Raw genomic sequence first — 25160 nt, forward strand, 5'->3', positions numbered from 1 at the left:
TAACTTTTTTGTGTGTGTAGTTCTTAATCTCTCAGAACTCTCTTTTTAAGACTAAATATCCACTTCTCTCTTCTAGTGATGCTCCACATCAAGGTTTATACATTTGGTTGGACTAAAAACGTCACCTAGATACAGCGTTTGAGTGAGGAGAGAAGTCATTTCAGGAATCAAAATCAGGGGGGTCTGAAGAGATTCCAAACCCAAGTGACACGCGTGGGCCCTTGGACACTGGGGTCTGCTTACCATTCAAATCAAGGAAGAGAACCGGTATATGAGTTTCCATTCCAGGTGGTGGGACCCTAAATTTAAGAAGAAAATTTAATCATAACAAAATACATGTTTTACATCTTCTTCGATAACTGAACACCACAGAGGTGTGGGAGTGGAAAAGAACCACTGGGGGGATAGAGATTCTATTCACGAAATATTTGCACATTTCTTTCTTTAAGATTTTATTTGAGAGAGGGAGAGACAGAGAGCATGAGCAGGGTAAAGAACAGTCGGAGAGGGAGAAGCAGACGCCCACTGAGCAGAGAGCCCCATGCGGGGCTCGATCCCAGGACCCTGAGATCATGACCTGAGCTGAAGGCAGAGGCTTAACCCACTGAGCCACTCAGGCGCCCCTATTTGCACATCTCTTGATGTCCCTCATGAGAATTATGTGACTTCCATATAGAACTACCAGTTATATAAATCAAATGGAATTAACTGCAACAAAGATTATTTAACAGCTTTTTAGAAATAGTCCTAGTGATGGGAAAAAGGGAAGGGACGCTCTTTAAGAGTAGAGACAGGGCACAAGATCAGAACAGAGGAAGTAAACAAAAAAGACAACACTGAAAAAGCTTAAAGCAAGAGAGAACGAAAGACATATTAAAGGAGGAAGGGTTGTCTACGAAAAAGACCAAAGCAGCGTTTTATCAAAAACTGGCCTGAATAAATTTGAGTCACCTGGGGGGAGGTGTGTGGTGGCTCTGGAAATGAGAAGTCCTGGGCTCATAACTCCTCTTGTGAATCAAAATAACGGGGGACAGGACCCAGGTCTCTACATTTTACAAACAGTCAAGATGACCTGAAGTTTGGAAATGACGCAAATGAAAGTGACTAGGGTAAGGAGGACTGTCTGGACAGGACCTCAGGGAGCAGACAAGACTGGGAATAAGGGGGCGGTCTGCAACCAGGCGGCTGGCAGGCAGATGGCGTGGGTGCCCTGTAGGACTTCGGGACAGCGGGAGAATCTGCAGGGACAAACATCAGGTTTCAAATTATGTGCCTACAAATTCAGATTTTCTGGCTTCAAAGTATTATCAACTCCATTAGACTTCCCCTTATCATTCATTATGGACGCAACACCACTGATGTTTCCACGTGTACCCTAAAGAGACTAACTGGGCACGTACACCCTCTGCTACAAGCAGTCTGATTTCTCCTAAATGCCTACGACATATTGTGATAAGAGTGAGAATGAGAGTAAGCAGCAGCAGCAGCAGTTACCACCTAACAAAGGGTGTTTTTAATATAGTATCTTTAATCCTTTCAACAGTACCAAAAACAAGGCTCCATTTTTTGATTAAGAATAAAGCCTCGGGGGAGAGGGGTGTCTGGGTGGCTCAGGGAGTTAAGCGTCTGCATTCAGCTCAGGTCATGATCTCAGGGTCCAGGGTTCAAGACCCTCTCCCTCTGCTCCTCCCCACTGCTCGTGCTCTCTTTCTCTCTCAAATAAATAAAATCTTTAAAAAAAAAAAAAAAAGCCTCAGAGAAATTAATGACATTCAGCACTTGAAGAGCTGCAGCTGGAAACCAAATCGGGACCTGTGTGACTCCCGAGCCTAGGGCGCCGTGCCGTCACTGATGAACACCGGGAGAGCCGGATCAATCCGTGGACTGACCACCGGGACCTGACCACGCTAGTGGCCAAACTGAAAAAGCAAGCACACTCTAAGAAGAAAGCATGTTTTCTCCCCCCTTCAAGAAGAATTTGGAAACACCCTTCTTTTAAGGCAAAATAAGAGAATTTCTGGAGATGAGGAAACCTTGTCCAAGTTGCTCGTGCAGAGAAACTGAGGTGCTCCCCGGCCTCCTGGGAGAGGAAGCTGGCTGCCGTGGGGGAGGAGAGAGGGAGGGCAGCATGGGGCACGGCTGGTCTTTCCCTGAGCAGCTCACGGACTGTGCCAGTCCTGCAAAGTCCCCCCGTGACTCCGTCGGGTGACTCACCAGTGGGCGGGCGCCCCGGGTACCCCGCTGCCGGGTGCGGGCACCAGCACGGCGTTTCTCTCCTCGGTCAGCCCCACCCACTGCTCCACAAGCCGGGCTTCCCGCTCCACGTCGTCCTCCGTCTTCTCTGCAGGACGGAACGAGGGGCTGAGCACCCAGACCGGGGGAAAGACAACTTCCAGATTGTAATAAATGGGTTTTCACTTGGGGACATCCCAAGGGGCGTGACCATCCACGATGTTCTGGAAGAGGATGGGAAGCTTCGAAGGTCCAGCCTGAGCCCTCGACGAGCTCAGAGCGGCTCGGGCTCTCCCCTGGCGGCGGAGGGCCGCGACATGGAAAGAGCATCAGGACGGGGATGAGAACACGGGTTATGTTTCCTGATTCTGTACTCTGGGAAGTTGTTTGACAGACCAGTCTGGGCTTCCTGATCAAAGAGGGCCTCTACTAGCCAAGTCCACTCTATTCGCTTCTTGGAAAGATCCAGTGCCATAAAGGGCGTGACACCGCTTTATAAACCTCGACACCACCACACAGAGGATTAAAACAAACCACACACTACTCTGTAAAACTAACTTTATTGTCCTTTACCTTCCTGACAAAAGACATATTCTGAAACCCTCTGATTCATAACTGTGCCCTGGAACTATCTGGGTGCAGTCAGAGCGAGTTTCCACGAGGCGGCTGAGCACCCAGAATGCTGAGCCGAGATGTTTTACTGGGGGGGGGAAGGTGGGGGCTTCTGCTAGCTTCTCCCTGAAACGGATGAACATTCATCATGTGTCCTTTGATGCAGTACCCACCACAATGCATGGATCATCACTCCGGGGTGAGAGACTACAGGTTTGCAGGACACACGTCTCCCCCGGAGCCCCGGCTGCCGGCAGCATTACCATACCAGCAAAGCCCCTGCAGCTGCGCGGCCATGAGGGGAGCTGCAGGCCAGCCGCAGGCCTGCCTGTACCCCCCTATAGGAGCTGGGTGCTGACCGGCCACCTGGGACCCTACAGCGGCCGGCAGTCCCAGTCTGGAGCCCGGAATGCCTCACACTGCCATGTCGGTTCTGACTGCATCTGCATTCGTCAGAACAGAATGCAAGTCTAACGTCATGGTTCATGGAGAGGCTTATGAACGTTTCTTACTTTCCAATTCAATACGGTGCCAAACGTGTCACGATGATCCGTAATTGCTACGAGGTCAGAACACACAGGCAGTACTGTCTGACCGAGGGGAGGAAACAACCTGCCGTCACTGTCCAGAAGGGGAAAAGCCACTCCCAGGGAAGAGCGTAATCTCACGTACCTTTTTTATTGCTGACTTTTTTAATTTGCTCATCTAAGTACTCTCGTCGTTTGATGAGTGCGTCAGACCACCTCTCTCTCACGCAGTTTAAGTCTTCTTCCTGACACCAGGGAGGGAAAACATTTCCTGTAGAATACATAGATGACTATTTCTTTCTTTCTTTTTTTTTTTAAAAAAACAAAGATGTTTACATGGATCAGGAAAGTTTTCATTAGGGAAGGCCACTGAACACTGCTGTGCGATTAATACGCAAGAAAGCAAAGAGGCCTCAGAAACACAGCATGCTGATCAAGGAACCCATTACTCGGAAATCAGAGCCCCTGGATTGCCAAAAGGATAATTATACTTAAAAGCAAGAGAAGCTCAAACTATTCCAGCTGTGGGATGATTCTTACATGGTGTGTGTGTGTGTGTGTGTTTCAATTAGAGCTATTCACTTGAAGGACGTGTGACTCTAAGCAGAAGGACACCATGAACAGAGCCTAAATCACAGACCAGCAAATGGAATGGGAAAAAGAAAACAGGCATTTTCATAGTTCATCGTTCAATGGCCTCAAAACATGTATCTTCTGAAATGCAAAGAACAGATGAGCAGAGAACCTTTCACACTGGCTGCAGAGATTCCCCCCCCCCCGCGACCACGACCATAAGGGTCACCAAAAATCTCCCATGCAAACACCCAGCATGCAGTCAGCCATGCTTGAAGAAGCAGCCATTGGGGACTCTCTCGGCAACCATGAACGATGTGGCGGGAAGCGCACAGACAGCAGCAAGACATGAGTTAACGGCATCGCTGAGATCCAAGGGGAGACTGGGACGTCCCCTGAAGTTTGCTTTCATTTGCTTGTTTTCTTTCTTAGTAGAGTTACGAGGGAAAGAAACCCATCAATTCTACTCAAAATGCTCTCTAACGTGCCAAATTCCAGGCTAACCCTTAAGATGTGACATGAAGAGCAGACGGCAGAGGACTTCTGAGGCTCTATCCACAACGTCCTCACAGTACACATTCAGGCACCAGGGAAAACTGTGGAGAATTGGTACAAAGACTGGGGACCGAACCCAGAACACTTCACCTTGATTTCCTGCCTTGCTGTTCCTATCATTCCACATTCCATGACAGCAGGCCAGCCAGTGCTGACTAGGTACAAGTTCACAGGTGCCTTTTTTTAAAAAAAAATCTAAATTTCTATAAAGAAAAGGCTGAGACTTAAATTCTCCAAGTTATGGATAATTAAGCTGCGTCCTAATGAGAGAAGGAAGCTGGCTAACCCCAACTAAACTGTGTGCATGAAATGTTTTCAATATCCTATCCAGCAAGAGACTTTTAAACTAAAACCCTGTATTGGAATAATCCTACTCTCTTGGACATGAGGCACAAAATGTAGTTTTGCATAGAAAAGACAAGGTCTGACTTAAGGATTATGGATCAATAATTCCCCGGTTTTAAAAATCGTTCACTGAATACAGTGATAACGGTCTTGCTTCCCAAGTCTTTACAAGCCGATTTGAGACAGCACAGCAGCGAGGCAGTCTGATCACACACTTCGAACGGACAGAGAAATCTGGCCAGAGTACTGGATCCCTGATTATGTTTAAAGCAAATCCAAAGCGAGGGAAAGACTGCACATTCTTGCTCGATGGTCCTGCTTCCTCCTCCCTGCCCTCTGCTTTGCGGGTGCTGGCCATTAGCAGTAGCTTGTGCCCCATGCCACAGAAGGACAGCAGCAGTGATACCTGGTAACTATCCATATCACCGCCATCCTCATCATCTCTCTGGTAGGAAAAAAATAAACACAAAGGACATGCATTTTGTTTCTCGAACAGCACACGGGTAATTCTTTAAGCGTAACACACACATTACAATGGACAGCACACGTATCACCACCAAAATAAAACATTTACATGAACCGCAAGAAAGGTTTAGTGGATTTATTAATTTACCTGTCTCTAATGAAGAATTTAAGCTTGGTTTTGTTATGGGTCTTTTTGGGGCACAATTTAATTAATTTATTTTTTAAATAAACATATATTTTTATCCCCAGGGTTACAGGTCTGTGAATCATCAGGGTTACACACTTCACAGCACTCACCATAGCACATACCCTCCCCAATGTCCATAACCCCACCCCTCTTCTCCCAACCCCCCTCCCCCCAGCAACCCTCAGTTTGTTTTGTGAGATTAAGAGTCACTTATGGTTTGTCTCCCTCCCAATCCCATCTTGTTTCATTGATTCTTCTCCTTCCCCCTTTACCCCTCATGTTGCTTCTCCACTTCCTCATATCAGGGAGATCATATGATAGTTGTCTTTCTCCGACTGGCTTATTTCGCTAAGCATGATACCCTCTAGCTCCATCCTGTTATGTTTTTAATAAAGAAAACCGTTAAAAAAAAAAAAACAAAAACACCCGCAAACTCTTCTCTGGGATTAGGAATCAGCCTCACGGGGCCAGGTCTTACCCTATCATTACGCATTTTGGGGCGGGTTACCTGAGATGTGGGAAGTACTCAGAAAGACAAAATGGCGGAACTAGACTCTACTGCCCAACCTCTTAGTTTAGCCGTGAGGCAGCCAGGGCCCTGAAGGATGAAATGGTTTCAGGTTTAACCCAAGAATCACACAAATCGTGGCAGGGTCAGGACTGGAAGCCAGGCTGTTAGTCGCCCCACTCAGCGTCCTTTCCCCACCGCCCCACACCACGTGCACTGAGGGAATCCTCCCAGGCCAAAGCCCCCTGGGAGCCTGAGTCTAATCACAGACAGGGTTCCTCAGCGGACAACTGTCTCAAGAGCACAGCCTGCCATGCTGGATATTGGATCTGCTGTTGTCCACTACTGGTTATGTTAGCATCAAACCAACCAGCGGAGAAAAATCAGAACTGTCCTAAACCCATGGCAAGAGTTTACAACAATTGCATAAAGTAACAATTTTGGCAAAAAACATTTGGCAGAACAAAATCACCATGTTGAAAATGAAAAGGACTGAGTTAGGACAAGTTTCCCTAGACAGAAGAATAAAAAAAAATTCCACTGGTAGGGAATAACCATCTCTAGGAAGTCATGTTCCATGCAAATGAACGCTGGCCCATGTAATAATCGTCTTTCGTTTCTTCCACAGTTACTGGAGGGTTAATATTCAAACAGGCAATGAAGTGGTCTAGTCATAAAAAGACAAACTTTTTAAAGTGCTTTAAAAATATAATTACGTTACTCTCATATGTAAGTATACTTCAATATATACTGCTTTTTGAAAGTGCTCTAAAAATACAGTTAAATGTATTCTCTGTATAGACTTCAAAAGTCCACTTTTTAAAAAAAAGTTTGGAACACACTGTTACATTTGAATAACTAACTTACTAAATGCATGCCTAATATGGAAGTAATTTTTCTTTTTTTCTTTAAGATTTTATTTTTAAAGTAATCTCTATATGCACCGTGGGGTTCAAACTCATGACCCTGAGGTCAGGGTCCCATGCTCTACTGACTGAGCCAGCCAGATGCCCCCTGAAGTAATTTTTCTTGACTTAATCCCCATATTATTGAATAAAGTACAAGTAGCTCAAATTTATCATTATTATTTTTTAGACTAAGGAGATCCTCCAAGCAAAGACTAAGGAGAACCAGCCTGAGCTTCCACGATGTGTAACTTGTGAAACCAGCATATTCTGGACTGGTGTGAGCTATGGCATCATATATTTCTCAAGTATTTATGTCAACAAAATAAGTTCTGGACGGGACCTTGAGCATGAATGCAAAGAAAATTAAAAGCTTTAAAATAGTCACAGTTTAAGGAGCACTTGGGTGGCTCAGTCGGTCAAGCATCTGACTCTTGATTTCAGCTCAGGTCACGATCTTGGGGTTGTGGGATCGAGCCCCACATCAGGCTCTGCACTCAGCAGGGCGTCTATCTACTCTTCTTCCCCCTCTGCTCTCTCTCTCTCCAAAATAAGTAAATCTTTAAAAAATCTTTATAAAAAAATGAGCCAGTTTTTATATTGATTGTTTTTAAGTAGGCTCCATGCCCAGTGTGGAGCTCAACATGGAGCCCAACATGGGGCCTGAACTCACAGCCCTGACACGAGATCATAGTTGAGATCCAGAGAAGGCTGCCCAACTGACTGAGCCACCCGGGCGCCCTGAAACAGTCATAGTTTAAATCTGCACGACTGGTACTGTGTTCTTTAAAAAGCATTTAGCACTGGCGGAAGCACGAATTTTGACAAAAATCAGTTTCAACTCAGGAGGTAGAGCAGTTTTAAAAGCGCAAATAATCCATCCTCATAAGGTCCCTCAAATGGGAACATGTAGTCAGTTGAGGATCCCTGCGCTTTATAGGTCATGACTTAGGGCTCAAATTCAAAGTTCTAAGATCAGAGATTTATGAAGCCCTAAAATTTTAGTATAGCTTGGGATCTCAGGGAATTATTAAGTCTACTTCAACATTCTGGAGAAGTGAGGAAGGGAACTAGAGGTTTGCATTATCCCAACGAGGTAACCAGGAGGGCCGTGCTAGACTGAAAAATCCAGGTCCCCTTGGCTCTAGGCTGGTGACCTTTCTCCCAGGCCCTGCAGCCACCCCCAAAGCTGACGGCCAAGGGAGGGACTGAGCTGGGATGAGAACCTACACAGCCCAACTGCCTACTCCACACATGAGGAAAAGTCTGGCGGAGAAGTCTCCCCTAAAGCAGTAGACTGTCCTCATGCCTTCCTTCCTACTATCCCTGGCTCTGAGAACCAGGTTCAATTCTGGCCCTGGTGGGACAGGAAGGCAGTTTGCCAGAACTGCGCCTTCCTAAGGGCTGGTGGGCCAAGCCGGTGTTCCTCCTGGCTTTCAGGAAGTCTTGGCCTGAATGCCAGGGAGTGCAACGAAACCGAGACAGAAGATGAATCATTCTCAAGACGGGCTGGGGCTCTGTCCAGACTCCACAGAGAAATGTCACACTGGGGAGTGCCCCCTCCCTCGTGTGGCAGGGAGGGAGGCAGAGATTGGTGGGCCGATTCCTCCCAGTCCCTAATTCATACCTGACCCTAATTCATACCAGTGACCTGGGGGCTCAGCGGGAAGTACATGCCTTCTTTTAGGTCCCTGCGGACAAGTTCCTAATCTTAAAGTTGATTCTCACGGAGCAATGAAGAGCTGGGACTGCTAACATGAATGTCAATTCTTTGATGTTTTCACCTTTCATGGTTTACCAACAGTTACTTATTTATTTAAAAAAATAATCTCTACACCCAATATGGGGCTCAAACTCACGACCCCAAGATCAAGAGTCGCAGGCGCCTCCCACTGCGCCATCCAATCTTCTGAGAACAGAAGATTTAGTAAAAGAGGGCTTAATGGACAAAAATGATCATGAGGACAACTTTTAAATGAAACATGAAAAAGAAAGCTTTCACAGGAATGTTTAACTCCGCCAGCGTACAGGGGCAGTTTTGTATTCGCGAGAGCGGATGGGGCCAGGAGGACGTGCCAAATCCCCCCACTTATCTGCTGGAAAATGGAATCTGCCAGAAGCAGATGAGTAACACGGCACCCATATGCGTGTTTACACATAAGATTACTATTAATCGACGCTAAGCCAGCAGCGTCTTTCAAATCTCATCAAAAAGGCCATGGGTGGAAATGTGAAGGGAAGCTGCCGACCGTAAGGTCAAGTCAGGGAGTGCTGTCACATTCCCCGAAGGTCTCCATCCCCGGCCACTGGCTGCCTTTACCCTGCATTAACCGGGCCTCGCCGCCGAATACCTCAATCCGCTGGTCTCACCTGGTAACTGTCCAGCCCTCTTTGCAGCTTGGTGGACCTGGCAGTGACGCAGCCGATGGAGACAGACAGGATGGCTTCGACCATGAGCGGCAGCGTCCCGGAATGCTGCACGGGCTTCACCGTGACCTGCACCCTCCGGGAATGACCCTGCAGAGGGCGGGGGCGTCGGTGGCGGTAGTGGGGGGGAGGCCGCGCCAGGGGACACCAGGAACGGGAGCGGCGAGAAGGGGTGGGGGCAGAGGGTAAAGGAAGGAGGAGAACCAGGGACACAGAAGCCCGTCATTAGAAAACTCCCAGAAATGGTGTGCGAGAGTCGGACAACGAGAAAACACGGAACAAACCAAACGGCGCCCAGCACCTGTCTGAGCTGGAAGATGCCGCCCGTGTTGACGTCTTTGGCCTGGTGGAGCTCCACGGACGCGTACTCCCCCAGCTCGTTCAGCTCCAGAATGGAGATCCACATCTCTATTCGCCGTGTCACCTCGTTCCACCTGCAAAACCACGTCCCAGTGAACGACGACGTCACTGCCCAGCGATGTTTTGAGCCGCAGGAATGAGCCGCCATCCCCTGAGCTCTTACTACGGGCTGGGCCTCGTGCTGTCACGTCCGTCTATTTAACTCTCAAAACAACCGTATGGTAGAAGTCTTTCCTCTTCATTTTTTTAAAAGATTTTATTTATTTATTTGACAGAGAGAGATCACAAGTAGGCAGAGAGGCAGGCAGAGAGAGGGGGAAGCAGGCTCCCCGCCGAGCACAGAGCCTGATGCAGGGCTTGATCCCAGGACCCTAGGATCATGACCTGGGCCTAAGGCAGAGGCTTTAACCCACTGAGCCACCCAAGCGCCCTCCTCTTTACGTTATTGAGGTAAACATATATTCAGTGAAATGTCCACATTTCAAGTGGAGTTTGATGAGTTGTGAAAAGGCACACACCTCTGTCACTACCCCATCGCCTGCCTCTGAAAGTTTGCTCATGCCCCTTCCCATTCAATACCCACAGCATCCCACAGCAGCCATATAGCCATAAATTAGTTCTGTCTGTTCCAGAAATTCAGAGAGAGGGAATCACTAGTGTGTACTCTTTTAGGTCTGACCTTTCTGGTTCAGTGGATGTTTTTGCGATTCATTCAAATGGGTTTCCACAGTACTTTTCCTTGTTATTGTAGCTGAGTAGTATTTGTTACATGACCAGTAGTACCATTTGTTTATCAAACGTTCTCACACGTTTGGGTTGTTGGCAGTGTGGGAATATTACAAGAAGTGCCACGAACATCTGTGACCAAGTCTATTTACGGACTTATATTTTCATTTTTCTTAGGGAAATAGCCAGGAGTAGACTGCTGGGTCACGGAAGAGGCAGAGGATTGAATGTCCAAGAAAGTACCCTCCTGGACAGGAAGATGGGGCCAATTCCCAAGAAGAGGAAGCTTGTGGCCAACGGCATCTTCAAAGCTCGAAGGAACGAGCTTCTCACTCAGGAGTTGGCTGAGCACGCCTACCCTGGAGCTGAGGTACGAGTTATAGGAACCGGCACAGAAATCATGACCTTGGCCACCAGGATGTACAAAGCCTTTGGTGAAGAGGGCTGGTGGATCTGAGAGCCGACCGTGGTGGTTCAGCAGACGTCTGACTTCCCCGAGGGCAGTGGAGAGCTTTATGCTAAAAAGCTGGCCACGGGAGGTCTGTGTGCTGTCACCCAGGCCAGGTCTCTGAGTGACCAGCTCCCAGGAGACCCTGCTGTGTGGAGGGCCTGCCCCGGTGCACCGTGCTTCCCCGGGAAGAGTGGGGCCAAAGAACAGTAAGAACAGTGAGGGCCTGGTGTCCGGGAAACTCTGAGGACAGAGGGCTGTGGCCGGGCTGATGGTTCTACTGGGGACCCTACAACCTGCTGCTCAGACGGGCTGTGCCGGGCAACAAAGCAAAGATCGTGCTTCCCTGGGACCCAAGGATGAGACGGGCCCTTAGAGGTCTCTGCGTCACTATGTGAGCACTGGGACCCCAATAATGAGACACTGCTCCCCACCTCCGCCGTGGAACAGAGGGCGGGAAGCCGGAGCACCTGCCATGCCCAAGCCTGTTCGCGCAGCACAACATGGGCTCCCTGGCAGCCGGACCCGGAGTCCAAGTATTGCTCTATAAAGACTTTTATAAAATCTTCCAAAAAGGAAGGGAAAAAGGAGAACTATCCTACTGTGTTTTTTTTTTTCTTTCTATAAGCTTTACAGTTTTATTTCACACGTAAGGCTCTGATACAACTCAAAATACACTTCGTGTATCGTGCAAAGCTAAGGTCAAGGCTAGTTTTGACCAAGGCAGACAGGAGACTGTTTCCGTCCTGTTTGTTGAAAAGACTCCCCTTCCCGCATCAAACACCCTCTATGCCCACTAACTCCTTTTATCGTTCCCATTTTGCCAAGGAGGAGACAGGCCGGGGACTCCTCCTCTTACCCTCTGGGCTAGTGCCAGTCTCGAGCCCGCGTACACTCGGTCAAGTACACACCTGTCATGCAGCGTTCTCGTTTTCGCATGGAGAGAGTCCACTTCCCAGATGGAGCTGCCGTTCCCGGCACAGCGGTGGCCCCACACCTCAATGGCCAGGGCTCCGTCGGACAGGAACTCCAGGAGCTCCTCCGTCACTGTCACCACGTAGTCCTGGGGCAAGCGGGAGCAAGGGAAGGGCAACGAGAGTCACACACCGAGCTCTGCGACATTTCCCTTCTACCTCTCCGTGCGGCAGGGACCCGCTCTGGAGGTGGTTTTTCTGATCCCAACCTGAAAACCACCTGTGCTGCTGCAAAGACCCGGAACACTGGCTCTTCAGACTAGCAAGGAAGAAGGGACTGGACGCAACCCCATTGCTGAATCAGGCGGACACTGACGGGAGCGTCCTGTCCCGCATCCCAGTGCCTGTGAGGTGCAGAAGTGCGTCCGTGTCCCCCACATCTGGTTCCTTGCCATTCTGCAAGACCACTCAGACCACCCGCCGCCGCAGACTGATCAGCACATCCCAAAAAAAGAACGTCTGATTGCTCCTTGCTATGGCTTGGGAGAGCGAGAACAGAATTAAGTTTCCTGTGATTATCTTCATGATTCCGTGCTCTCGCTCTCAAACACGCCCGCCCTAGCTCCTCGTCACAAAACGCAGGCGGAGGAGCGTGAGGAAAAGAAGGCTGAGCAGATGGAGGAGTATGGACGCACCCTACGGAAGCACCGGAACAAAGCGGCAGGTGGGGGACCCAGCGGAGGGTCCTTCCAGCAACATCTTAGTGATGTCTCTGGTGAAGACTATGCTGCGGCTCTCATTTCTGGAAAGATCCATGCTCTATGATTTAACATTCTACTACTTATCTTCTCACTTATTGTATTCGGAGACAGAGCCAGAATTTTAGAAGGAAAACAAACTAATGATCCATTAGGACAATCTATACATCTGATGAAAACACCCCAAAGTCACACCAAGTGTGACTCCAAGGTCACAGTGACTCCAGGTCTCTGCGACTAGCGTTTGTCAAACCAGTGGTTAGTTAGAATGTACTTAAAATTCAGGCTTCATCCTTCCACAGCAATAGCTTTGTGGACCCAAAGAAAGATGGGGACTGCTTAGAAGAGTATTTAGGCAACAATAACCAAAAAATAATTAATAAGGATTTTGAGAAACAGACTTGGTGAATATAGGTGAAAGAAAAAAAAAGTGGATCATTTGTTTTCAGAAAAAGAGACTTGACAGTCTTTTACCTATGTGAAATCTGACAGGTGCAGAGCCAGAAAGAAAAAGCACAATTTCCAAAGGAAGGGGTACCTGTTAAGGATTGTGCAAGGAAAAACAAAATTACAACAGAAGGTAGCATGTGTCTCTCAGAAACAACCTGTGGGCTGTGGGCTGTCTGACGTGAAAACCAGGAAGGTGGCTGATGGTCACACGAGGGGGCCAACCAAAAGCCACCAAAAATTCACCTTGTCTATTGACATTTTCTTTAAGAACTCATATGGTGCATTAGAATGTGATGCTAGGACTGCTATCCCATATTCCAAAGAACGAGAAGAGGTTCATAGACATTAAAGGGTATAATTCCACAATATACATACTGACCATATTTTTTGTTAAACAAACAAACAAACAAAAACCTTTCTGAAGACGTTAGGCACGCGTGACAGTAAGAGACTGTACCTATGCCCACTGCTGTGTGAACATCACACACAGATAAAGTCGGAGGGCACAGAAAATAGTTTATCTAAATATGTACAAACTGTCACAAGTCGTTACACCTCTAGGGCCCAAGACATCAAGGAGAGGCCTTTCAGATTTTATTTTAAACACTTCCCATCTGAATTTGTATTGAAGCACATTTTGAGGTTAGAAAGTGCAACAGACATATTACATTTATTAAACATTCTTGTGGGGGAGCTTCTAAGGTACAAGAAGAGTTCTGAATGGCACCCAGGTCCCTTGTCTCCGTGTAGCCCATCTTGTAACAGTGCCCATACCTTACAGTGAGAGAAGGTCACGGTGTACTGGGCGTCCCGGGACTGAGGGGAAGGCACCTCGGGGTCCACCACCGGGGCCGCCACTGTAGATTCACACTGGTCCCAGAATGTGTATTGACAGAAGACAAAATTTGAGAGATTTAAGGGAAGCCCAGTTGCCTCTTTTATTTTTACCTGAAGAGATAAAAATAAAAAGCAAAATAATTCTGATAAAGACATTACCCGATGCATGCTTCCTTCAAGTATTTCTATTTTAAGAGTCAGAGATGAGGGATGCCTGCGTGGCTCAGTGGGTTAAGCTGCTGCTCAGGTCATGATCTCAGGGTCCTGGGATCGAGACCCGCATCAGCCTCTCTGCTCAGCAGGGAGCCTGCTTCCTCCTCCCTCTCTCTCTGCCTGCCTCTCTGCCTACTTGTGATCTCTCTGTCAAATAAAGTAAATAAAATCTTAAAAAAAAAAAAAAGAGTCAGAGACGAAATACATAAATTGGTTATTCGTTTGACATCTGAAAACCTCTGGCATGTGAAGGGTCCCGCTTATCATCAGTCTGTACCTTGACCGTCACGGCGGCTCGTGAGCCCGGGAACAAAGGCACACAGCCTCGCAGATTTTCCTAGTGGCTGAGTCTCTGACAGATGCTACCTTTACTGGAAAAGCACGATTCACTGAACAGTATGCACTTCCTGCTCGCCAAAGGCACGTGGACTTTTAAAATTTCATCCCCTGGCATCAAAAAGTGCGCTCTACTTCTGGAGAAAGGACTGCCTGCCGTTGTTTTATGGCCCCAAAGCGTAACATTTACTACGCTCCAGGAGAAACTCCCGAGATGTTCCGTCGAACTGCTGCGGGTGATGCAGCCCCTCCCGGCGCCTGCCCGCCCACCCCGTCCTCTCACCCGGCAGGTCAGCTTCCTGACTCGGTGGATGACCTCCCCGCTGCTGTCCACGACCTCAAGGCTCCCGCCTTCGCTGGAGTTCTCCGAAGAGTCATCCTCCACCACGCGCTCCGGGACGGTCCCCGTCACGCGCATCACTTCCACGTGGAGACGCCCGGCAACCTGCAGCAGGGACCAGAGCGCCTGTGGGTTAACAGGTGTCCCGTGGCACCAGCCTGACCTAGGACAGACAGCACGCCACCAGATCCCCGGTCCATTGCTCCGGGACAGCTCTGGTGGCGGGACGCTCACCCCTTCCGCAGCCAGCCCGTTGCATCACCTGCCCGAACAATTAGCCTGCCTGACTCGGAGCCAAACTCGCCTCTCTGCCACTCCCTTCTAGAGTCATCTTCATTCTCATCCCTCTATACGGAAGGACGTAAAGGCAGCTATCATGTTCTACCGGGAGTGGCTTATCTTACTTCATATATATTCATTCATTTACTCTGCTATCAAACTCCTGCCCCGTGGGAATCCAGGGACAAATGGCACAGAGATGTGTGCAAGTTGTCATGGGTTAAATCGATCCAGGAACCAACCGTGTGCCGGGAACTGCACGCAGCACGACCTTGACAACAGTAAACCGGAAGGCACGGTCGCCCGGCTCCTGGAGCGTCTACTCTCCCGGGAGCAGAGCACGGGTATGGGACTCACACGGGAGCAGGGGAGAGGCGGGCTCCACGGGATGAGAGCCATCCCACGAGGAATGACAAACACAAGGACAAAGTTATAAGGAGACCCTTCTTTAAAACTGCTCCTCCCTCCCCCAAAGGCTTAACATGTCCTCAATATCCTGGTGGTCCTCCGGGTAGGTTCTAGATGAGCAGGGTCCCCCTTGCCGCTGGGTGCACGGTACTGAGTTAAAGGACAAGGATTATCCTGCACTTGGCATCCTCCAGGGCTATCACTGGCCCAGCTTCTTTCATAACACGGGGTAAGGTTGCAGCGGCTGGAGCTGTGAAGGTGACACGTTCTGTGGGTGCTGCTGTCGTCTTAAATAGTAAGGCTCTTTTTTAAAGGTAGTCGGACCCAACTTCCACTGGCAGCGGAGACCTGAGGAATTCGTCGATGGTCTTGAACGAGTGAGACCAATATGGAGGAAGCCGTTAGAGGAGGGGGAATGCGAAAAATCGGTTTGAAGACAATGGTTCTCAAGATTTTTTTTTTTTTTCCAGTGGTTTTTGAGGATCTACTACATTTTTAGTAAAATTGCAGAGGGACGAAAGCCTCACCCAGACCCTGGCGTTAAGAAGCCCCGACTAAGGGCAGAGTCACTGCACTCCTTTGCCACAAGAGCTATGGCCATTTTTCACATGGGAGAAAGCACCTCCAGCCCGCTGGTCTTCTAGAGCAGAATGCCCCCGGGGCGGGGGGTGGAGGGCTACCACACGCAGCACACGAGCTGTGCACGTACACAGCCGGGAACCTGGGCTCTGTTTCCTGGCTCACTGTGGGCAGAATGGCATCCCAGGCCATAGGCTGCCCTAAAAACCACAAGCAATAACTAAGTATTTCAAGTCTGCACGTTACGGAAAGGCAAGCGACGAAACAGTATTGTTGCTAAATTTAAAATAAAAGTATCAGTTGATGATAAATGGATAAAAATAAAAAAGTGTGAACTTGACTATTTTCTAGAATGTTTTAGGCCTACACTGAGGTTAATACAAGTAAATAACAGAAATGGGAACCATTTTGTTTCCTTTTGTATTTTAGAAGATGTTAAGCTTGTTTTCCTGGAATACTTTAGCTTTCAAAATAACGCTCCCAAGTTGTATCTTGTGAAGACCACGTAGGGGCTGGGGAGGAATTTGAGTTTATTACAAACCTAAGACATCAAGGGAGATAAACGGTGATGGAGCAGACTCTGGTTTCCCAGGGATTTCTAACTTGATTAAAACAAAGAAAAAAACCTTGTGAACCATAAATTTTTAAAAAAGTTATAATACTCTTACATGATTTTAATCTTGTAATCTTAAAAAAAAAGATTTAATTTTGATAGTTTCTATTAGTAAGAGCAGAGAAGAATGTGATCCTGACTATTCACCGTAGTTTCCTGATCTGCTTCAAGAGCATAACTTAAATTGGATTCACACAGACAGACAAACAGACACACACCCCCTTCAACGGTTTCCTCCGAGGATGGCTTAGCCTTACCTCCCCCTGCTGGCTGATGATAGGAACTGCATACTGAAGTTTCACATCGTAGAACAAACACTCCAAGAACACATTAGCCACGCCAATTAAGTTGTGATTCTCTTGGGCTTCGTAGAAAGGGTCACCTCGTTTCCCATAGAGACGCTTTGCCTGATGGGTGGGAAGGGGGCAGTGAGGGAGGGGAGGAGGAAACAAAACACCAACTTGGGTAATATTATTTAAAACTACCATTTAAAAATGTTTAAAAGAGAAAGCATTTATCCAAAAAAAAAAATTAAAAAAGCAAAATTACAATCATGTTACAAAAATAAAATGCAGCATGTGGGAGGGGCTTGATAGCTGGGGGGGCTACATGATGTCCGAGGACTTTCTTAGTTACTGCCTCTCTTCCCTCTGGCACCCCGCGTACAGGCTTTTTCACTCCAGTCCCCTTGCTTTGCCTCATTTCCCTCACCGAGGGTCCTGGTCCATTACTAATATCCACAGAAATGGACTGTGCTTTCTAGAATTATTCTTTGTAATCTCCCCAGCATGATCACAGCTGTGGGAGCATGAACAAATACGAAATCCAAGCTGGTTCCAAACGTGTGGGTTTGTCACATTGACCAAAGAGTCTGGATTTGCTTTGTTCTATTTCATTTCCCCTGAAATGTAGCAAAAACCCTGCCGACTAGGCATATGTCATGTGTTCTCTTCATTTAGTTCCTGTCCATGTGGACATCGCATGTTCAATGACAAGTTCAACTCAGACCCCTTTCAAGGTCACTGCTACGTCCCTTCCTAGTATCAACGTCCAAAGCACGTCTGTCGATATTCCCAGCCACGCATGTGTGCATTCTGACGGTGAGAGCACTTACGCTCTGCCCTTTCAACATGGTCAAATCTCCTTGACATTTTGCCTCTTTTACCTCAGGAATTTTTTCCTTCCATTCTTGATAAAGGTCTCTCATGTCAATTAATTTATTCTCCAGCTTCTCAATGGTCCAAACTTGGGTGCCCTTTCCTTTCCTCCTCACTTGTATAGCCGGCTCACTGACGATGGCTCCTCTCTGCGGAGGGAAGGGAAAGAAACACACACAACAAACCAAATGAGCCTTGTCCCAGCATTTTGGATTGTTAAAGCAATAGATGTTATTGTCAAGCAACAAGTTTGAAAAAGATACATAATGCATCCAGAAAGAAGATGAAATTCTACCACCTAGGCATATGCTGGCTTATTCCCAACGAAAATGCAGAAAGATTGATGAAATCTTCTGTGTATACCCATGCACATGCTTATTTTAATCACAAGCAGAACCAAACAAAACTGTGAATCTCCTATCCTGATCCTCTTTCCATAGCTTTTATGAATATCTTCTTGTGTAGTTAAATATTCCTCATAGACATGATTTTTTTCTTTTTAAAAAGACTTTATTTATTTAAGAGAGAGAAAGAGAGCACGAGCGGGGGGTGGGGAGGGAGAAGCAGACTCCCCGCTGAGCAGGGAGCCCCACACGGGGCTCAATCCCAGGGCCTGGGATCATGATCTGAGCCGAAGGCAGAGGCTTAACCAAGTGAGCCACCCAGGGGCCCCTCACAGACATGAATTTTAATAGCAACATAGAAATCTGTTATTTGGATGTACCATTCATCTGACAAATTATGATGTTGATCGACATCACAGCTCTTTCAAATCTTTGCCACTATACAGGCCATTATGATAAGCATCCTTCTGCAAAAAGCACATCAATTTTTAAAAAACTTCTATGATTGTGGACTTATTAAGACGAATTTCTCAAAGAGCTGCTTGGTCAAGGAGCAAAATGCAGAAAGATGAATGAAATACTCCCTAACTCATTTCTAGTTTGCTTGCGGGAGGGAAACATAAACAGGTGAAAATTATTTTCTTTTGAAGTTTGTCCTTAAAGGGAAAAAAAAATTCTTCAAGTTGAAATGACGGTAAACTTCCCAGTGACTGCAAAAAGTTGTTCTGTGTATAAAAGAAAGGTACTGGGGTGCATGGGTGGCTCAGTGGGTTAAAGCCTCTGCCTTGGGCTCAGGTCATGATCCCAGGGTTCTGGGATCCAGCCCCACATCAGGCTCCCTGCTCGGCGGGGAGCCTGCTTTCCCCTCTCTCCCTGCCTACTTGTGATCTCTCTCTCTGTCAAATAAGTAAAATCTAAAAAAAATTTTTAAAAATACATAGAGGAAGTCTTAAAAATAATAAATACTCTGGCTCACATCAAAATCTCCTCATGGATGGTGTTCAGATGTATGTTGTGTATGTTCTCTGGATGTTCTTTGGTATATATTCTATCTTATGGTACGTAAGTTATGCATTTTGTTCTCGTTTTCTTTAAAAACACTCTTACCTTCCTATTGGCGCTGAGGTTGGCAGCAGGAATCTGCAGAGTCACTTGGTAGTCAGTGAGCTTACTCATCTCCTCAGCTAAGAAGTTTGCCTCCCTCACCAAGGTATTAGCTTTCACGAGCTGTTCGCGCAGCTTTGCCAGGCTTTGCCGGAAGAGTTCGTCCCTGCGGGGTAGCGAGCAAGGAAATGAGAAAATCTGAAAGAAAAGGAAACTGTAATCCTGGTTCTAAGTGAGTCATATTATTAGAAAGTGGTAGAAAAACTTTCTGGAGATAATTTTCAACCTTTTTTTTTTTTTTTTTTAAAGTGGGGGGTTATTTGGTGGCTTTTTTTTTTTTTTTTTTAATGTTGCCCTCCACCCACAAGGGTACTGGGGGCTCCCTATTGGCCACCGCTGATGAGGAGCAAAATATGTGAAAGGGCTTGACTAAAAACCATTATTTTAAATCCTCTAACATTTGAAAACTGCTAGATTTTGGTACAATGCTGCCAAAAAACCAATAAAGGAATTCTTGAGGGAAAAGAACTGGTTATGACTTCCCGTGTGTTTCTGTGGCTGGGGGAAGGGAAGCTGGGGAGGGGAGAGAAATCTGGAGTCCATAAGGAGAAAGCGTTTCACACGGTTTCTTCAGTTGACAAAAGGCCAGAAGTGGGGACTTCTGTGGCAGCAGGAATTCAACTTTTTCAACTCCGCACAACAGTGCTTCCTGGTGAGACCTTCCCTAATGTTCTGACTCTGAATATAGGTCAAAACCCTATTACATGCTCTCCCAGCCCCTCGTCTTGTGTCTCAGCGGCATTCGTCCTAGTTAGTCTTGCTCATTTATTTGTATAATGATTCAAGCCGCAGGCACGCCAGGGCGAGAACCAGGTCTTTTTTTGTTTGTCATTACACCTAATTCCCGGACAAGTGTGTGGCCCATTGTGGGATACCCCAAAACTGTGAATGAAAGGAAGAGTACTTTTGGGTTCCCCATGAGAATCTGGACTCACAGGTAACCCACACTAACAGAACGCTTATCTAGCCTTATCTAGCTGCTCTCTTCTACCACTGACACGCCTTGTGCCCTTAGAGGAGCTTGGAACATCCAATCCCTGATCCTTTTCTCATCACCGTAGAAGTGGCACAGGAGGCACACTGCCAAGATGTTAATAAAAGTTAACCCACCCATAAGACACACAGATCCCGTCTGCCTGGTTTTACTAAATGATATCACCATTTTTTTTTTCCATTTATCCGAACTTGACTTCTTTCAGCCAGCTCTGTCTTTTCTCTTCTCTACAACACCCAGAAAAAAGCCTCGTTGACTCTTCCTTGAAATATCTCCTAAATCTCTCTGTTGTTCTCATAGCCCCTGGTTCCTGGTTCACACCCCCCTCCCCAGCGACCTCACAACCCCCGGGTTCTCCCTTTTCCCTCCCAGCCACATAACCCCTGCCCTGTCTCAGGTCAGTCCTCAGTTCAAAACCTCCTCTGCACCTACAGAACAGCTCTGGACTCAGCTTGCTCTCCTCCTCTGTAACCACCTCTTAGGCTAAACAAAAACAGCTCTTATGTAATCCCCCAAACACACCTTCCTCTTCTCCACGGCTTCCCATTTGTCTATGCCAACCTGCCGGTTCAAACGTTTCCCACCTCCTGTCTGCCTGTCCAGTCGTCACCCTTCAAACTCACTTGAAGTCCTTCCTTCCCCATGAACTTGCTGCAGAAGGCTCCACGGAACAGGGTCCTACCCTCTACTAGCCACCCCAGCCCTTCCTGAGCTCTCTGCACTCAGATCGGGAATCTCACTCCATACTCACAACGCACCTATCAAACACACCACTGTTTTGGGCACTTGGGACATTTCAGGGAATGAGGCTGATTACCTGCTTCCGGAAGTTTCTCTTCAGCTCAGGGATGAATGACAAAGGGATAATTATGCAATTGCAACACTGCCTATTGCTGGATGAAACTGTTCTTTAATTTACTATTACGATGTATGTTTCACATATTTGTATCTTGCTCTACACTACACTGTAAATGTCTGCAAAGAATACAGTACATCTCCAGTTTTCCTTGTAATCTCACTAGCTCTGACATATACTCAATTTTCAGCCCCTCAATATTTACTTAGGTATGAGTCCCTCAGTATTTCACAAGCCACACCCACACTGATTGAGGTAAGAGGCCCAGCTTCTAGCACAATGACCCATCATTGACAACATCTTCATCTTATCCAGTGACTCTGGTGAAATCAATATTGCAACCACTCTCCTCTCCTTGGAGGACACCCCCAAAATATCATCCTTACTATCTTCCTCCTTCTTCAGAACTTGAGCCTCAAAGAAAATCAGTTTGGACTTAAGGCAAGTGGAAAAAAAATTTTAACACTTGACTGAAAAATACTATCATTAAAAACAATCCACTTTTTTGGTTGCCTCTTTGTCTTTTACAGTCTTCAGGACAAAGAGAAGTAATTAGGGAGACTAAATAGAAAGGTATCAGTGGGTCCAATCACAACAATTACCTCCAAGCCCGCTACTGCTTAGACGAAAGCCACCAGCTCACAGTGAAGTCAGAGAGGACAGCGCTTCAGAAAAAGCACTATCTGATAACCTTCACGTCTTTTACCCAGGCACAGAAAAAGATGAAGAGTAATGGGTTACAAGCAGGATAAATCTTGACTTCAGTATCCAGACAGGTGAGGGGGCAGCTCCTGGGGAAAATGCCACTGACTCTTTTGTCTTATTTTATTTTATTTTATTTTATAAAAGATTTTATTTATTTATTTAACAGACAGAGATCACAAGTAGGCAGAGAGAGAAGGGAAGCAGGCTCCCTGCTGAGCAGAGAGCCCGATGCAGGCTCCATCCTAGGACCCTGGGATCATGACCTGAGCTGAAGGTAGAGGCTTTAACCCACTAAGCCACCCAGGCGCCCCATCTTTTGTCTTATTTTAGAACAATAGACTGCATTACTACGGCAAGCCTGGTATACAGGGTTCGGGTCCCTTATCTTCCTTTTTTCCTCTTAGGGGTCATCTTCCCTGGATGTGGCTCCAGTTTAAGTATCTCATTGTTCGTGAGAGATGCCACAGCGCCCCGGCCCTGGAATCAGAGTTCCGTGGCTTTGATCCCAATGGCCCCACTTGCGAGCTCAGTGACTCCAGGAGGCAGACTCTCAGTTTGCATCCAAAGCCTTAGTATTTTCCCTGCACTTTGACCTGGCAATTCTACTTCTAGGAATCTGTAATAAGAAGATAAATAATGATGTTCACAGTGATTTGTGCACAAGGTTGTTCTTGGCAGCACTGTTTACAAAAGCAAAAATTTTAGTAAGTACTAAGTATCCAACAGTGTGAAACCAGTTCAAAGAATTAGTCTAGGTCATCCAAAGGAATTCAGACTCTAATACAGTACAGGAGTAGTTGTTTAATGACAGTGAAAATGTTCACAAATGTTAAGAGCAAAAAGAATAGTGCAGAATGTTATATGTCTACATGTATACTAAAAAAATGACTTTGGGGGAAGCAGTCCACGTCTCAGCCTGTTTCCTCACGTGGGAAACGGGATGCAAATGATGAACGCAAGTAGCAGTCGTGAAGATGAGATGAATATACGCAAAACACCCAGTGCCTGGACCACGCTCGGCAAACACAAATGCCACTTGGGTCACGGCTGTCATTGTAACAGTGCGGGAATTCGGAAGAGGGCTACGGGCAGATCTGGGTTCAAACGCCGGCCTCCTCGCTGACCAGGCGGGTGACGGGGAGGACACGCAAGGTGAGCGGCCGGCTCCGGGACGGACAGACCCATCCCAATGGCCCATGGCCGCTGGGACTGTGAGGGCAGCACCGCGCCCAGGCTGCGCTGAGAACACCAGGAATCCACAAATGCCGGACTGAACTCTAGGCTGATGCTTCTCCCACCACTACCTCGGTTCTGAGACACATACTTAGAAGTCATAAATCTGGAAAATTCACATTTAGTCGGTATCTTAATGTTGCAGTTATATTTAGAGAGACCCCCCAAATGCTTTTATGCTACAGGAGCATTCAAACTTTCTCTACTTCCATACCTACCGGTGGCATCGTCACTTGGAGCCATTTCTCCTGAAGGGTGGGGGAGGGGTAGTCCTTAACAACTAACTTTGCAGTAAATATCCTGAGGCTGGACAGTAGCTCGGAGAGGAAAAGGTACTCACTAATGACCCACATCTGGGACTAAGACTTCTTCCCTTGCTAGGTTGATCCCCCTTCACCATGCCCCCCTCAGAGCCCCCAGGCCCCGAGTCGTGACCCTGGGTCCCCAGGGGTCCCATGCTTACCTCTCCTCCGCCCACTGGGTCACCTTCTGCTGGGCCGTCTGGCTGCTGTAGGCCAGGCGGTCGGGGCCGCTGCTCGGGGACTGCCGCTCCGGGGACAGCTGCTGGCGGAGCTGCTCCAGCTCCCGCTCGTACATGAGCCGCTGCTCCTCTAAAGCGCTCCGCTTCTCCTCCAGGTACTGCTTCTCCAGCACCTGGACCACATTCTGCACGGGGTCTGGGGAGCCAAGAAACAAGGCGAGGTGTGTTCCATGATGGCTACGACAGGGTGGCCTGCGGGTGCTGCTTCCAGCGAGAATTCTCTCCCTGCTCCCCAATCTAGCCTCTCCAGATGCTTTCTCGTGGCCCAGGGGCCCTGCCGGATCAAATCCTCCCCACTGCCCTTCTGCTAACACTGTGGATGAACACCTTCCACGTACACACTCCCGACATCTACAGGCTTCTTCACTGCAATGAGCTCACTCCCGTGTTTGGACAGATCAGTACTTCACTACCAGCACATGGGAGAGGCGCTGGGCTCCGACCCACTAAGAACTTCAGGACTTCTGAGCTTCGAACACAGAGCCACACAAGACTTCATTTTTATGGTAATCAATTTCAATCCCCACTTAGCACCAGTTTTAGTATATGGCGATGGGTCTGTATTTCTGATTTTAGCCAAAAATCTCATTACTCCTGGGTTTCTGTCATGGGGGAGCACGTGCTTGGCAACTTCTCCGGTGCTGGTGTCTGGGAGGGCAATTCACTTGCAAGGAGAAAAGAAAAAGAGAGAAAAGGAGAGGGGGGGAAGAATTCACTTGCAAAAACAACAGGCTGGTCTTGACTTTTTGCCTTTGCAGATCAGAGATGGGCTACATACATGGTGAACAAGGAACTGGTTGTTCAAAGGGGCCAAGACCGCGGTCAGTGGTTGTGGTACAGGCAGGGGTCACTGCGGAGCCCGGACATTAGCCTGGCCATGACCGCTGCCCCGGATGCTGTGGGGAAGGCAGGCACTGAGCACACGTCCACAGGAGAAAGTTACCAACATCTCCAAGTGAGCAGACTGCAGGGGAACAATACGCCAGACATCTGGACGGTGAATAAGAAAACCAGCATCCCAGTAACTATCTCCTTGACGCGCACGAGACGGGCAGGAGACGCACGGTCTCAGACTGGCCTGTCACACCTTTGCGTGTTATTCAACTACTGCTATTCGTGCTGTCTTCTCACAGACAGACTCTCAGCTTAATTTCCAGGACAGAGTGGGGAACGGAGAGGACAAGACGAGTTTTTCCATCGTGCAATGATGGTTCCTGACCGACTTTTCCAGAAGCCCCGATCTATCGATTATGTTTAAAATTTAATCTCAGATTTAAAATTTAAATTTACCATTTAAATTCACTAATCTTCTATGTAAGCAGTAAAAGAGACAGTATGTTAGCTTAAAAAAAAAAAGGTTAAATTATACTAAACAAACAGTAGAAAGCAACTCAAAACAAAATCACTGGATATCTACACAGAGTACAGGTGAGTCGTTTTAATAAGAAACGACAACCACAGGGCAGTAAGAATTCTACCAGCCACTGGCCTCCACCCAGGTAAGAGGCACTGCGCCCTCCCCATGCACCACCTCATGAAAGCCTCGCAACACACCTGATGGGGGGTATA

At 47.5% G+C, this 25160-nt stretch overlaps 1 protein-coding gene and 1 pseudogene across 4 annotated transcripts in view; one reads left to right on the top strand and one right to left on the bottom strand.

The window, feature by feature from the left end:
* The window catches only part of KIF13A (kinesin family member 13A), a 203826-nt gene that overhangs the window by 21981 nt on the left and 156685 nt on the right, over positions 1-25160 (bottom strand). For 2 of the 4 annotated variants that reach the window (XM_059399509.1, XM_059399511.1), the window contains exons 16-28: positions 23514-23727; positions 19206-19368; positions 17763-17903; positions 16855-17004; positions 14662-14823; positions 13767-13940; positions 11782-11933; positions 9638-9770; positions 9280-9426; positions 5251-5289; positions 3517-3616; positions 2215-2341; positions 244-299 (exon numbers count right to left, since the gene is read on the bottom strand). In XM_059399509.1, coding sequence (XP_059255492.1) covers positions 244-299; positions 2215-2341; positions 3517-3616; positions 5251-5289; positions 9280-9426; positions 9638-9770; positions 11782-11933; positions 13767-13940; positions 14662-14823; positions 16855-17004; positions 17763-17903; positions 19206-19368; positions 23514-23727 — 1758 coding nt within the window. The remainder of the gene's footprint in view (positions 1-243; positions 300-2214; positions 2342-3516; positions 3617-5250; positions 5290-9279; positions 9427-9637; positions 9771-11781; positions 11934-13766; positions 13941-14661; positions 14824-16854; positions 17005-17762; positions 17904-19205; positions 19369-23513; positions 23728-25160) is intronic. The other 2 variants (XM_059399512.1, XM_059399510.1) reach the window with 1 other exon arrangement.
* Positions 10682-11268, top strand: LOC132018480 (small ribosomal subunit protein uS3-like; annotated as a pseudogene).

The sequence above is a fragment of the Mustela nigripes genome, chromosome 5 (assembly GCF_022355385.1).
Source record: "Mustela nigripes isolate SB6536 chromosome 5, MUSNIG.SB6536, whole genome shotgun sequence".
Classification (NCBI taxonomy): domain Eukaryota; kingdom Metazoa; phylum Chordata; class Mammalia; order Carnivora; family Mustelidae; genus Mustela; species Mustela nigripes.